Source organism: Chlorocebus sabaeus, chromosome 22 (assembly GCF_047675955.1).
Source record: "Chlorocebus sabaeus isolate Y175 chromosome 22, mChlSab1.0.hap1, whole genome shotgun sequence".
Lineage (NCBI taxonomy): Eukaryota > Metazoa > Chordata > Mammalia > Primates > Cercopithecidae > Chlorocebus > Chlorocebus sabaeus.
The window spans coordinates 41,727,332-41,740,723 of NC_132925.1; the positions used below are offsets into that span (position 1 = coordinate 41,727,332).

At 41.7% G+C, this 13,392-nt stretch overlaps 1 protein-coding gene across 3 annotated transcripts in view; it reads left to right on the forward strand.

The window, feature by feature from the left end:
- CD86 (CD86 molecule) overlaps window positions 1–13,392 on the forward strand; it is a 63,593-nt gene that overhangs the window by 31,589 nt on the left and 18,612 nt on the right. For all 3 annotated transcript variants that reach the window (XM_007985620.3, XM_007985621.3, XM_007985616.3), the window contains exon 2: window positions 3,122–3,171. In XM_007985620.3, the coding sequence (XP_007983811.1) occupies window positions 3,122–3,171 (50 nt within the window). The remainder of the gene's footprint in view (window positions 1–3,121; window positions 3,172–13,392) is intronic.

Sequence of the window (13,392 nt, forward strand, 5' to 3'; positions counted from 1 at the left end):
TCTTTGGCCTTTTTTCTTGTTTTTCTTATTGATTTGTAGAGGCTCTTTTTTACATAGAAAATTAATACTTTGTGACTAGTTGCAAATATTTTCAGTTGCTGAAAATACACAGTACGTGTTCCATGTAAGAGCTGAACGGCTGGTTCCTGATCGCTGCCTCCCTCCCTTCCAGCCAATAGATTTCAGAGTTTGGGCATTACCTATTGAGCCAAAGCTGACACCACAACAAGGGCAGAGCGTGGGAACAGAGTTCTCTGTCTGATTCCTGTGAACTTCCTCATACTAAATCACCAACAGCAACCTACTTATCATAGAATATGAGAATTGAACAAGTGTTGGCAAGGATGCGAAGAAATTGGAGCTCTTGTTCCAGTTGTCGATGGGAATGTAAAGTGATGTAGCCGCTGTGGAAAATAGTGTAGCAGTTCCTCAGAAAATTAAAAATAGAATGACCACATGATCTAGCAATTCCCCTTCTGGGTATATACCCAAAAGAACTGAAAGCAAAGTCTTAAAGAGATATTTGTACACCCTTGTTCATACCAGCATTATGCACAATAGCCAAAAGGTGGACGCAACTCAAGTCTCCATCAACAGATGAATGGATGAACAAAATGTAGTATATATATACAGTGGAATACCATTTAGTCTTAGAAAGAAAGGAAATTCAAACACATGCTACAATGTGGATGGCCCTTGAATACATTATGCTAAGTGAAATAAGCCAGTCACAAAAAGACAAATACTGTATGAATCTACTTATACCCCAAGCAGTCAAATTCATGGAAACAGAAGGTGGAATGGTGGTTGCCAAGAGCTGAGAGGAGAGAATGAAGAGCTGTTGCTTAATGGGTATAGAGGCTTAGTTTTGCAGGATGAAAGAGTTCTGAAGGTGGATGTAGTGATGACTGCACAACAGTGTGAATGTATTTCATACCACTGTACACTCAAAAGGTGAAGATGGCAAATTTTATGTATCTCATACCACAACTAATAATGATTTCTAAAACTTATGAGATGTAATTTCACCCTTTCCTATTGCTAAAGATCACAAATTAGAAAACACTTTGGGAAAAGGTACATGAAAATAAGTACTCTTGTGTTGATCAGAGCATAAACATATAATCTCAGGGGAGAACAATTTGCAACTATTCTTCGACCCTTTGGTCAAGCAATTCTACTTCCAAGAATGTAGCTTACTCCCACCTGTGTGATATGGCATATAATCAAGGTTTTCCATTGCAACAAAAGATTGGAAACGACGTTTAAGTATCCATCAGTAGTGGTCTGGATATACATATATATATATATATATATATATATATATATATATATGTGTGTCATCCAATAGAATATAATAGACTAATATGCAACGGTTAGCATGAGGATACTCATTACATGCTGATACAGAATAATCTCCAAGGTAGTCATATGTGTGCAAAACTGTACACAGTATGCTACCGTTTGTGCTTAAAAATAAAAAGAAAACAGAATATGGGTCAATGTTTTTGTTTAGTTTTGTCTAAAGTAACTTTAAGTAGAGGCAAGAAACTGGTAACAGGTAACAATGATCACCCTGTTACATCTATAGAAGAAAACTAGACAGCTAGGGGACAAGGCTGGGAGGGAGACTTGCTTTCCACTATTTATCACCTTTACCTTTCAAATTTAGTACCATCTACATTTAGTACCATGATCTATTCAAAAATATTTATTAAAAAAAGAAAAAGTATAGTCTAGAAGGAAGAAAAAAACATAACAGACACTTCTAGCCCAATGCTTTGCACTGGGTGCTATGAGAGCAGAGGAAAGAAACCCAGATGGCTTCTAGACAACACCGTCTGGGGAATACATTTCTGCTATTGGATCAAGAACAGTTGTACATTTTTTCCTGGAAAGAATTGCTTTGTTTTTCTCAACAGACCTACGAATTTAGTGGACAGACCTGTGAATTAATTCACTGACTAGGTTTTCCTTTTTACATTGGCTGTTAAAAAACTATAAGCCAAACTTATGTCCCGCTCAGTGCAAATTGGGCAGATTTCTAGGGCAAGCATTTAGCACTGGCCTTGTCCCTGGCTCTGTGTTATACTCCTGTATTTGGTTTGCTTTTCCACCTGTTTCTTATGTTGGTCATCTTTCCTATCTATGGCCGTACCATCCTGAATGTGTCTAATCGCATCTAATGTTGGTCACCTCTCCTTATTCTTTGCTTCCTTATAGGCCACTAAGCAGCCTTCTTGGTACTAGTTAGGGTAAGTGCGTGGGTGGTGAAGGAGGGAGGAGGGGAGGAAGAAAGAAGATAGAAGTTATAAAGTAAAGCATATCCTTTTTCTTGGCTTCATCATGTAGATTAAGTGAATTGCTCTCAAAGCGTGGTCCTTGGGCCGGCAGCATTGTCATCACCTTATGTTGTTAAACATAAAAATTATTGGGTTTCATCCCAACCTACTAAGCCAGACTTTCTGTGGATGAGGCCCAGGAAACTCTCCAGGTGATTTTTACTCACATTCAAGTTTGAGAACCACAGGAAAACAAAAGGAAGGCTGATTTCTAAGATTAAATACAATACTCTCCAATTGCCTCCATGATGCCTGTTGTGTTGGTCAAGATAAATAATGCTAGCTACTGCAATAATCAGTCCCCCAAATTTTATTTTTTGCCAATATCACAATCCAATGTAGATCAGTTGTGGAAGAAGTGTAAAGAGAGCTGCTTTACTAGTTTATTAAGCAAACCAGGTCCCTTCCATTGTAAGACTTTGCTATTTTCTAGGCCCTTGGACATTTCCTCTGGATCCCCTGCTGCTAAGAAGGCAGGAGAGAGAGGCGAGAGAGGAGACTTTAGCAGCCAGATCTGGAAGAAACATCTTTTCTGCCCACAATTCCATTGGCTAGAAGGCAGTCTCATGGCCTATCTAACTGCAGGGGAGGTTGGGAAATGTGACCTATCTATGGAGCCAAGAGCAAAAGGAAATGGCTTTGATGAACCCCTGGCATTGTCTCTGCACACCCAAGAACCCAAGTGAATCCCAACCTCCACTTCTAGGTCATGTTTTGGTGAACATCGGTTTTCAGTTTCCTTTTCTAATCAAGTTTTACCTTTTCTTTTTTGACTCTAGCACTATGGGACTGAGTAACACTCTCTTTGTGATGGCCTTCCTGCTCTCTGGTAAGAACCTTTCAGCTTTGTTAAGTCCTGGAATCCTACTGTCTCCTGATGAGTCTGACCACTGCAAGCCCAGGCCTGAGACTTGGTGGGTTTTACTCACTTTCTACTGAGCGTTGTACAAGACCACATGCAAAAAAGACTTTCCTGGAGAAGAAGGAAGTGTTATGATTGAGAGCAGCTGATGGCAGGTAGCTGGGATGGAGCTCTCCTGCCATGTGCTTCTTCCGCCTCCGCAGTCTCACATCAGTGAGTCTAGATGCTCACAGTGGGGTAGCCTGGCCTATCCCATGGGGATAGGGGAAGGCTGCTGCACTGAGGCCCCTGAGACTTGACTCTTTTGCTCAACACATATTCTCTTCTGGTCTTTTCTGACCCTGTTTCTGTCTTTCTCAGGCTCCTAGGAAACAACTGATGAAATTCCAAAAGTCTCCCTTCATACAGAGCACTGGTTTTCACGTCCCTGCCTTCCCTACCCTCTCTCACTCCCTTCCCTACCCTCTCTCACTCCCTTCCCTACCCTCTCTCACTCCCTTCTCTATAGCCCATGCACATACATCATGGTTGCCACAGCTTCCTGACAACTATGGATCTTCAGCTAATTGTGTCAGCTGATTCACAGTGGAGCCTAATGAAGCTGAAGCTTCAGAGCCCTCCATTTGCACAACCCTTTCTAAATCCCCCTCAAGACCCTGTGAAGGGCCCTCTAGCACTGTGGTCACATGTCTTATGCTTTGGTAAAATTTGAATAAGTAAGATATTTTAACTACAATGAGTTATGACCACTGTCTCCTTCCTCTGCAACTTTTCCCTCCATGCCATTCTCCTCCTATCTGGTGGTGTTAGCAGTCAGGGGCATTTCATATTTGAATTCTACATTCTTTTTCTTAACTATCCACCGCCTCCCCTCAAAATTTTAACAGCATCCAGCCTCACAAAACTCAGATCTTCCCTGTTTACAGTTCCACTTTGAGTTTCAGTTTCTTCATCTGTAAACGGGTTGGCTGCGGTCCCTGCCATGTATCCTGTGACTCAGTGTCTTGTAGTTACTCCTGGCCCACCTCTTCCTGCTGCTCCTTCTCTCCACCTGCAGGTCTGAGAGGGAAGCCACCCCACTAAGACAGGGAGGTGAACTGAGCCTGAAATTTGGCTACAGCACCCACAGGCCACCAGCCATGAGTTCACCTCCTCAAGATAACCACACACCATGCCCTTGGCCACTGTTCCCATGTCTGCTGTGGGTGATGAGGAGTCAGGGAACTACAAAGAGATGGTCCCTCAGATCCATGCTCGCTGGAATAAGCCTTTTGGGATTTCTGTTGTCTGCTTAGCTTGTGGAGTCCTTGAGTGTGAGGTCTGTAGATGTGCCAGCTGTTCACTGACTTAGGTAACAACAGCAGCTTCCAACCCCCAGGGTCCATGACCTGCTACCTTAGCTCCTGGGGAGGTGGGAGGTATGTGTGTGTCAGAGAGCAAGGCAAGAAGACAAGACTGTAGAGAACATTATCCAATAAGATTCCCTTCTCATCCAACTTCTTATTATTTATTTATTTATTTATTTATTATTTTTTTGAGACAGCATCTCTCTCTGTCACCCAGGCTGGAGTACAGTGGCACAGTCACAGCTCACTGTGGCCTCGATTATCTGGGCTCCAGCAATTATCCCACCTCAGCCTCCCCAAGTGCTAGAATTATATGCATGAGCCACCGCACATGACTGACTTTATTTATTTGACAAATGCATATATACACAAAGTCATGAATCATTTAACAACAGGGGTACATTCTGAGAAACACATTGTTAGGCGATTTTGTCATAGTGTAATCATCATAGAGCGTCCTTACACAAAACTAGATAGCATAGCCTGCTCCATTCCTAGGCCACCTGGCATAGCCTATTGCTCCTAGACTACAAGCCTGCACAGCATGTTGCTGTGCTGAATACTGTAGGCGGCTATAAAACAATGGTAAGTTTTTGTGTATCTGAACATATCTAAGCATAGAAAAGATACAGTAAAAATATAGTGTTATAATCTTATGGGACCATTATTGTATATGACTAAAATGTGGCTGTGCAGTACATGACTGTATATATATACATATATACCCCTTACTTTGTGCCTGGTACTGTTCTAAGTACCTCATAAATATTAACTTGTTTAAGCCTCACAATAACGTTCTGCTTTAGATCTTGTTATTATTTCCCATTTTAAGATGTGGACACTAAAGCCCAGAGAGGTGAAGTAGTTTACCCAAGATCGACATAGCTACTAAGTGGCAGAGCTTGGATTCACACACAGCAATGTAGATTTCGCATTTGTTCACTTGACTCTTCTCCTAACTCTCGTGGTAAACCATGAATAAGTGGTAAGACTTCTTCCATGGGGCCTGAACAGCTTTGGTGGATAACACAGCTTCCACCTCATCCATGTTCATCCAGTGCATCCTCCCCATCACCTGCAGCTGACACCTCAGTTGACCCAAGAGCTTGGGCCCAAGCCCTTCTCATCAAAGTGACCAGCCCAGCTCTTAAGATCTGGGAGAGAAGGAAGAAAAATGTCCTGGAAACACATTTCCAGAAAACCCTAAACTGGAACACCATCTCCCAACAACTTTTCTGACTCTGCACACTGAAAGTGAGAAAGTAAAGCCGAGACACTCTATGAAAACTGAGTTCAGATGTCACTTTTGCCCTTGACTTGCTGTTGACACTTCTTAGAAATTTCTTAGCTCCTGAGAAAAGAGTTATCAATATTGAAAACAACAACTTCAAATGCTAACCGTTGAAGTTTTATGGTGGTGAGAGAATAAGTGACTATATTTTTGGCAGTGTAAATTTAAAGAAATAATGGAAAGCCCATGACATCAGATTAGAAAATAACATTGCCAATAATTCACACGCGATGAAAAGCAACAACAAATCTGATTCTATTCTTCTTTAAAAAAAGGAAAAATTCCATTTGAATTCTATCTGCCTTTCTTCTCAGGGCACACCTCTGCTTACTAGGCTGGTGAACAGTGACCTAGCCACAGGGCAGGCATCCAAAGGGAGAAAGGAGATGCAATTGGCCCAAATAATCCACCCCCAAAATGTAGAGCTGAATAATTCATTTCATGTCATAGAAACAGCAATACAGTGAGGCAATTCTGTTTCACTTTTCGTTCCCTTATATGTTGTGTCCTCTGTCATGGAAATTTGACACAGTAGTATTTGCCACCCCTGCTCTTGAGGGTAAAATTGGATGGGAGTTTAAGACTGAAATGGGCACCCGTGGCCTTGCAGAATTAGGTTACAGTTTGTGCCCTGTATTTATAAAGCGAAAGGAATTTCTAGTGCTACTTGCAGAGGCACCTCTAACTTCCAAGCTCTGTTTGCCGCTGTCCTGGCACCTGCATCACACTGTTAGGCTGGAACCAGAGAGGTTTTCGAAAAATCAGTAGCTCCCACATCAGAAGGAAGTTCTTTCCAGTTTGAGTTTTGGTAGCTGCTCTCTTTTGGTCTGAGGATTCTCTGGGTCCTAGGGCTTCTCACTTCTCTTGAACAATACCTCTAGTTAATTTCATGTACCTGGAGTGGTAGTTGGAATATTTCTTCACTTTAAGATTTTTTTTTTTTTTTTTGAGACAGAGTCTCACTCTGTCACCCAGGCTGAAGTGCAATGGCATGATCTCAACTCATGGCAACCTCCACTTCCTGGGTTCAAGCGATTCTCTTGCCTCAGCCTCCCAAGTAGCTGGGATTACAGACACCTACCACACCCAGCTAAGTGTTGTATTTTTAGAAGAGATGGGATTTCACCATGTTGGCCATGCTAGTCTCGAACTCTTGACCTCAGGTGATCTGCCCAACTCGGCCTCCCCAAAGTGCTGGGATTATAGGTGTGAGCCACAGTGCCCAGCCCACTTTAAGATTTACGCAAGATTGGCTCAAACCCTTATTCCTGTGGAAAGGTCCACTGTTTTCCTCCCAGATTTTTGCAGATATCTGCGTGGATAGTTACTTTTGACTCCCATTTCCTGCTGTTGTTGATAGCCCTCATTAAAACCATCACCTGGAGGTGAACAGACAGCTGAGACCTATCATTCCCAAAGAATTGTCATGGAGCCTAATAGTTCTATTGGATTCACTCCCTTATGTTAAGCCACCATTTCAGTGTTTTTAAAAATAGATGTATGTTGTTTAGTAGGGAGTATCTTACCCCCAAATTAGTTGATTGTTTCAGTAGGGCTTTTAGTGGGTTCCAGAGAAAATGAGCAATCAGACAAGTTGATTTAGTGAAAGACAATCACTGAATAGGATGTGTATAGGGTTGTTTGGGAGCAAGAGTGAAATTGGTATGGAACAGAGAGGCTCCCAAGGCAAGCAGACATTTTTTTTTTTGGAAGGAGCAAGTGTTTGAGAGTCTGTGGCTTATTTTTCCTTTATGAGAGGGGAGTTTTAATACCATTTCCAAAATATGTAACCTGGTATTTTGTCCCCAGAAGTACTGTTGACATGTATGGAAGCAAAAAACTCTGTCACTCCGGCTAGAGGAGTGCAGTGGTGCCATCAAAGCTTACTGCAGCCTCTAATTCCCAGGCTCAAGAGATGTTTCTGCCTCAGCCACTGGAATAGCTGGGACTGTAAGTGCATGCCACCATGCCTGGCTAGTTGTTTTTTTTTTTTTTTTTTTTTTTTTAGAGACGGGATCTCGTTTTGTTGCACAGGATGGTCTTGAACCTTTTTAAAGTGATTATCTTGTCTCAGCTTCTTAAACTCCTGGGATTATAGGCATGGCCTATTTTTATGTTTTATAATGTTTTGTACTTTTTGATGTTTCTTCAAATATCTTTTTAAGCATCCTAAATATACTTATTTAAAAACTTTTTTGAGTAAATTTATCTATAAATTATTGATTTTATGTTGACAGAAATTGTTCTCTATCATTAATAATGTTAAAAATAAATAAACAAAAACAAGTAACTCAATTAATGCTTACCACAGGCCAGTATTTGCTCCAGTGCTAACTCAAATATTCATTTCTTTAATCCTCACAACAAACCTATGAGGTAGATATCATTATTGTTCCTGTTTTTCACAAGAGGAAATTGAGACACAGGGGAGTTAATTTGCCTATAGTAACACAGGCAGTGAGTAGTTGAGCTGAGATTGAACTCACACTGTCCAGAATCCATACTCTTAGTTATAATAGTGTACTGCCCTATAGCTTTCTGTTTCACAGCTACATGGCATTACTTTATATGGATGCATCATTATTTGTTAAACCATTTAACTTATTTCCAGTGTATTGTTCTTATAAACAATGAATATCTGTATACCTCTAATTTTGTGCACATGTATCTTTTGTAGAATGAATTCCTAAGAAACGGAATTGCTAAGTCAATGCTTAAGCCCATAATTAATTTTCTTACATATTACCAACTGTCCTACAAAAAGGTTGTACCAGTTTAGAATTTCACCAGCAGTACATGACAGGACCCATTTTCCTAACACTCTCACGGACACTGGGTATTACCAGGATGATTTTTAATATGTGCCAATCAGATGGGCAAAAAGAATGGTTTCTCACTGAGGTTTAAATTGCATTTCCCTAGTTCTCAGTGTGAGGGAAGGGATCTGGTATAATTTTCAGTTTGGTGGGAAGGCATCAGAGGCTTCTGAACAGGAGGATTATGTGATTGGAGCTGTATTTTTAAGGGATCATTTTGGCTTGAGAAACTAGACTCGGGGACAAGGATGGAGCAGGCAGATGAGTTAGAAGACAATTACATTGGTCTCCTCCACCCTTTTCCTAACATATTGGAGTTCCTCTGGCTGTAGTAGTTCTAGATGTCCTCAGACACACTTGTGTAGAGCTTCTGTTGGGTATTTTGGGTATACAGATGATCCATCTTGGTTACACAGATGATTTAGATGATTGTAGACATAAGAGGCTTGTCTGGGAACCATTCCCAGACAGGGAAGCATTCCCTGAGATAGAGGAGAGGAAGGCTGAAGGAGAGAAAGAGAGTACCTGTTGCGATCTAGATAGAGACATCCAGCAGGAAGTTGGATACAAGTATCTGAAACTCTGGTGAAAGTTATGGGTTGGCAATAAGCACCTGGGCGCTATTAGCTTGTACTTGACAGTTGAATCCATGGGGCTAGAGGAGAAAAACCAGGGAAAGTATGGAGAATAAGACCAAGAACATGCACTCAACGTTACTGAAATTAAAGAGTGATTTGAGAAAATTAATGAGGAAAACAGAGATTGGGAAAGAATAGAGCATTTCAACGAGGAGAGATGCCAACACTGTTACATTTGACACAGCGGTCAAATGAGTTGAGGTCTGAAAAGAGCTCAAGCCTTGGCCATGGTGTGAAGTCAGCAACAATCTTTGTCAGGGCATTTCAGTAGAGAGGTGGGGGTGGGAGCTTGGGAGTGAAGGCGGCAATTGCTGCTTACACTTTCAGGGAGTTTGACTCCAAGGGAAAGAGAAACTAAAAGCAGCAGCGGTGGGTTTGTGTTTGAAGTAACGGTGGTGAACCAGGCAAACAGCCTGGAGGCCGAGTGAAGTGAGACTGGACACTGCAAATTTGGAATGTCACCAGTCTGCACTACTGAATAATTTCCTCTAGAACTGCTCAATTGCCCAGTTGTAAGAACAGATATGTAGACCAAAAGTAGAGTGTCCCCAGGGTAAATTTTATAGAGACAAAGGGGTGTGTTTATTGAAGTTGTGGCAAGGAATAATTACAAAGATATACTATTGTTGCATTGTCCAATATAATAACCACTAGCCATATGTAACTACTTAAATTTCAATTAATTAAAATTAAATAAGATTAAACATTCAGCTTCTCAGTCATACTAGCTACGTATCAATTGCTCAATAGCCACAAGGGCTGGTGACTATCATATTGTTCAGCACAGAGACAGAGCATTTCCATTATCACTAAGAGCTCTTGTGGAAAACACTGCACTACAGGGTCTGGATAAAGCTGAGGTGTTGATGAAGTTGAACAACAGATGTAGAAGGAGTAAGCAAGAGCAAAACCTGGATGAACAGCAGGTTGTGGACAGAGGTTAGCATATTGAGATTAAGATTCTAGGGACTGAGCTGCTCCAGGTGAAAAGATTCAGGGTTATGTCATAAGAGGGTGGAGGGCAGCTGCTGAAATAGTCTGTGGGTGAAGACCTGTGGAGTTGACAAGATCAAAGAAATTTGAGGCAAGTTTGTTAGACTCATTCATAAAGAAGTCACCCAAATTGTTAGCAAGACCTTGCATCTAATGCCAAAATCCTCATTGAGCAAGGTGGTAGTAATTTAGTAGCTAAAAGCAATGAGAGAGTCAGACACCTCAAAAGGGGAAGGTGTTGCTCAAAGGCCCCATGAAGTGTGATAAAACAAACAGTAGCTGGGGCAGGAGCAAGTGGCTTCCTTTGGGTGAAACCAGATTTCACAGAAATAATAACCTCAGGGAAAATAGTCAATGAAGGGGTTAAAGTTGTGGGAAAGTTTCCTTGTAGTGATTAATGGAATGAGGCGTCCAAAGGGCCAAATAAAACTTTGGAGGAAGTTTAGTAAAAGAAGGAAACTTTTTTAGTACAGATAAGCATAGGAACATAAGAAGAGATAATTCTTAAATATATAAGGTATGCATTTGGGGTTAGTAGCCAGGGAAGACTGAAGTCCCAGTGGGGTGAGAGACTTCGTAAGGTTAGCAAATTACAGTTTTTGAGTGGCATTCCAACAGTAGAGTATATTGCTCAGAAAGTCCTTAATTATCCTTTGAAACAAATTCCTTCAGCTGATTACGAAGGCATCTAGCTGGATTCTTGAGTGACTTGTTCCTGACATCATAGCAACCCATAACTAGACTTCAACCATTCCTATTACCCAAGTGCTGGGGAAGGGAGAGATTCTCAATGCTTACCCACCTATGGAGTCCCAGCAAGTCCAGTTGCTAGGTGGCTTGAGGTCTGGGGTCATAAAATGGAAGGCCTAATGCCATTTGGTGATCACAGACCTTGAGCCAAACTTTCCCCATTTAGTCAGAGAAAGGATTAGCATGCCTAACTGTGTGTGAGATCATGGAAGCCAGTGGTTGGTGAGGTGCTATGGAGTATAAATTGCAAAATACTTTCAGTTCCACTCGGAATGGATTTCAGAATGATTTCCACCCCACGGGGAGGAGAGGGAGTCTGGGGAGGGATGGATGGAAAAAAGTATTTCCTGTCATTTTCTGTGTTCCACTCTGAAGACAGAGGCAGAGGTTCTCTACAGCAGCTGCTCAAACTTTAGCTCTTGTTAAAATGGAGGTTCTGAATCAGTAGGTCTTGGGTGGGGCCAGAGATTCCGTGTTTCAGACCAGCCCACAGGTGACGTGAATGTCACTGGTCCGTACATCACGCTTTCAGTTGCTAGGTGAAGAAGGGAGCACTCGATGAGTGGAAGAGAAAGTCGTTGTAATCTTTGGGAAGAGGGGCTTGAGTCAGCGGAGTTAGACTGGTCTGTGAGTGAAGAGAATGGATGGGAAGGAAAGAAGATACTGTGAGGCTCTACTGAAAAAAAAAAAAATGTAAATCAGGAAGACAGAAGCAGCTAAAGACGAAGTCATTTCCAGGCCCAGAAGGCACAACTAACAGCTGAGTAATAACATAACATTGACTGTTAACTGGCAGAATTTTTAACTGTGTGTTTGGTTTCTCCATCAGGTCATCTGTCAATTAACAGTCAATGTTATGATTTTAGAGTAAAACCAGTATTTTCCCAGAGACAGTGCTAAAAGCTTTTACAGTAGGTGGCACTCTTGCATTACATTAAGAGCTCAGCAAAGAAGCCGCAGAAGCCTCAGGTTTGCCTTGTAAGGTGATTAATAAACACACTAAATTTTCCTTAGGTCTCCCTTTCACTGTCAGGGTACCCATATAGATTTTCCCTCCTCCCTCCAATACAGGTATGCATCCTCTATAGGTGGTGCATTTTATACCTCAAGTACTTCATGGAGTCCTAGTGAGTGTAATGCAATAGGCAGTGATTCACATTTGTGCAAACTCCCACTGATGCCTGCTGTCTGCTTCCCTTAGAGTTCAAGTCCATCACCAACCCCTTGATTATGTGTCTTCACTGGGCCATTCTGTACACAGTTTAGTTTGACAAGTGCATGTCACTGTTATTTGTCCCTCTTTCAAGAGACAGCACATCAGTTTAATTACTCCCCCACTAAGAACTCTTCAAATGAGACTCCTCTCCTCTCTCTCATCAACCCATCTGCTCCCTTTCCTCCTCAGTGTCAACATCCCTTCACATAAATCCTGAATGATGAAATTTTATTTAGAACTTACACTAACTTCCTCTCCAAGGTGGCATCTAACTTAATATTAAGTAAGAAATAGCCTTCCCACTCTCCACCCCCATACTTCTCATCCACCACTGCTTACTTTTTTTTTTTTTTGCCAAGTCTCAAGTAATTCTGTAACCTAGAAAAGGTCCTACACAAACCCTGTGATCATTCACATTTAAGTAGTTGGGTGGCCCACATCCTTCCCACAAACCCCAAAGTGCCCTCAAGGACTAAAGCCTTTCTCTGAACTCTTCCAGACTGATCTCTATGGTTGTAAAATTGTCCAGGGTCAGTGCATCCTGGGAGCAGCAAGCTTGTGGTGCCTGGGGTTTCCCCAATACTCCCAAAGCACATCCTCACCTGCCCATCTATGATTCACTTCCAGCATTTCATTCATGTGCCTTAAAGGGTCATTGACCACCACAATCCCAAAACAACCATCAAATTTGCCCAGTTCTCTTTCTGATCTCTGAAAGAGCTTAGAGAGGTCACTGAAAATAAAGGCCTTGGTTCACTTTTGAAGTCATTTCTAAAGCATCTGACATCCTTGGAAGTGCTAGCCATGGGAGCAGTAGTCATAGGGGAAGTTCTCTAAAGGGAGCTATTTGAATTTCAAAGATGTTACTCAGTGTGATTCCCCATGGAAGTATAATAAAGGGGGGCTATAATTTATTGCCATTATCAGCAACCTTTTCACCATAGCAGACCAAGGAATATGTGGATAGGGAGGGGAGGGGAAAGCTTTTGGTGATGGTGTAGAAGTTATGGAACCTGTAACAGCTATGGTGATGAGAACTAAAATTCAGGTTATAGAAAGGTCACTGGTGGGTGAATGGGTTGCCTACCTCTGCTGGTTTTTCCCTGTCCTGCGATTTAAATTCACAGAACCACAGTAC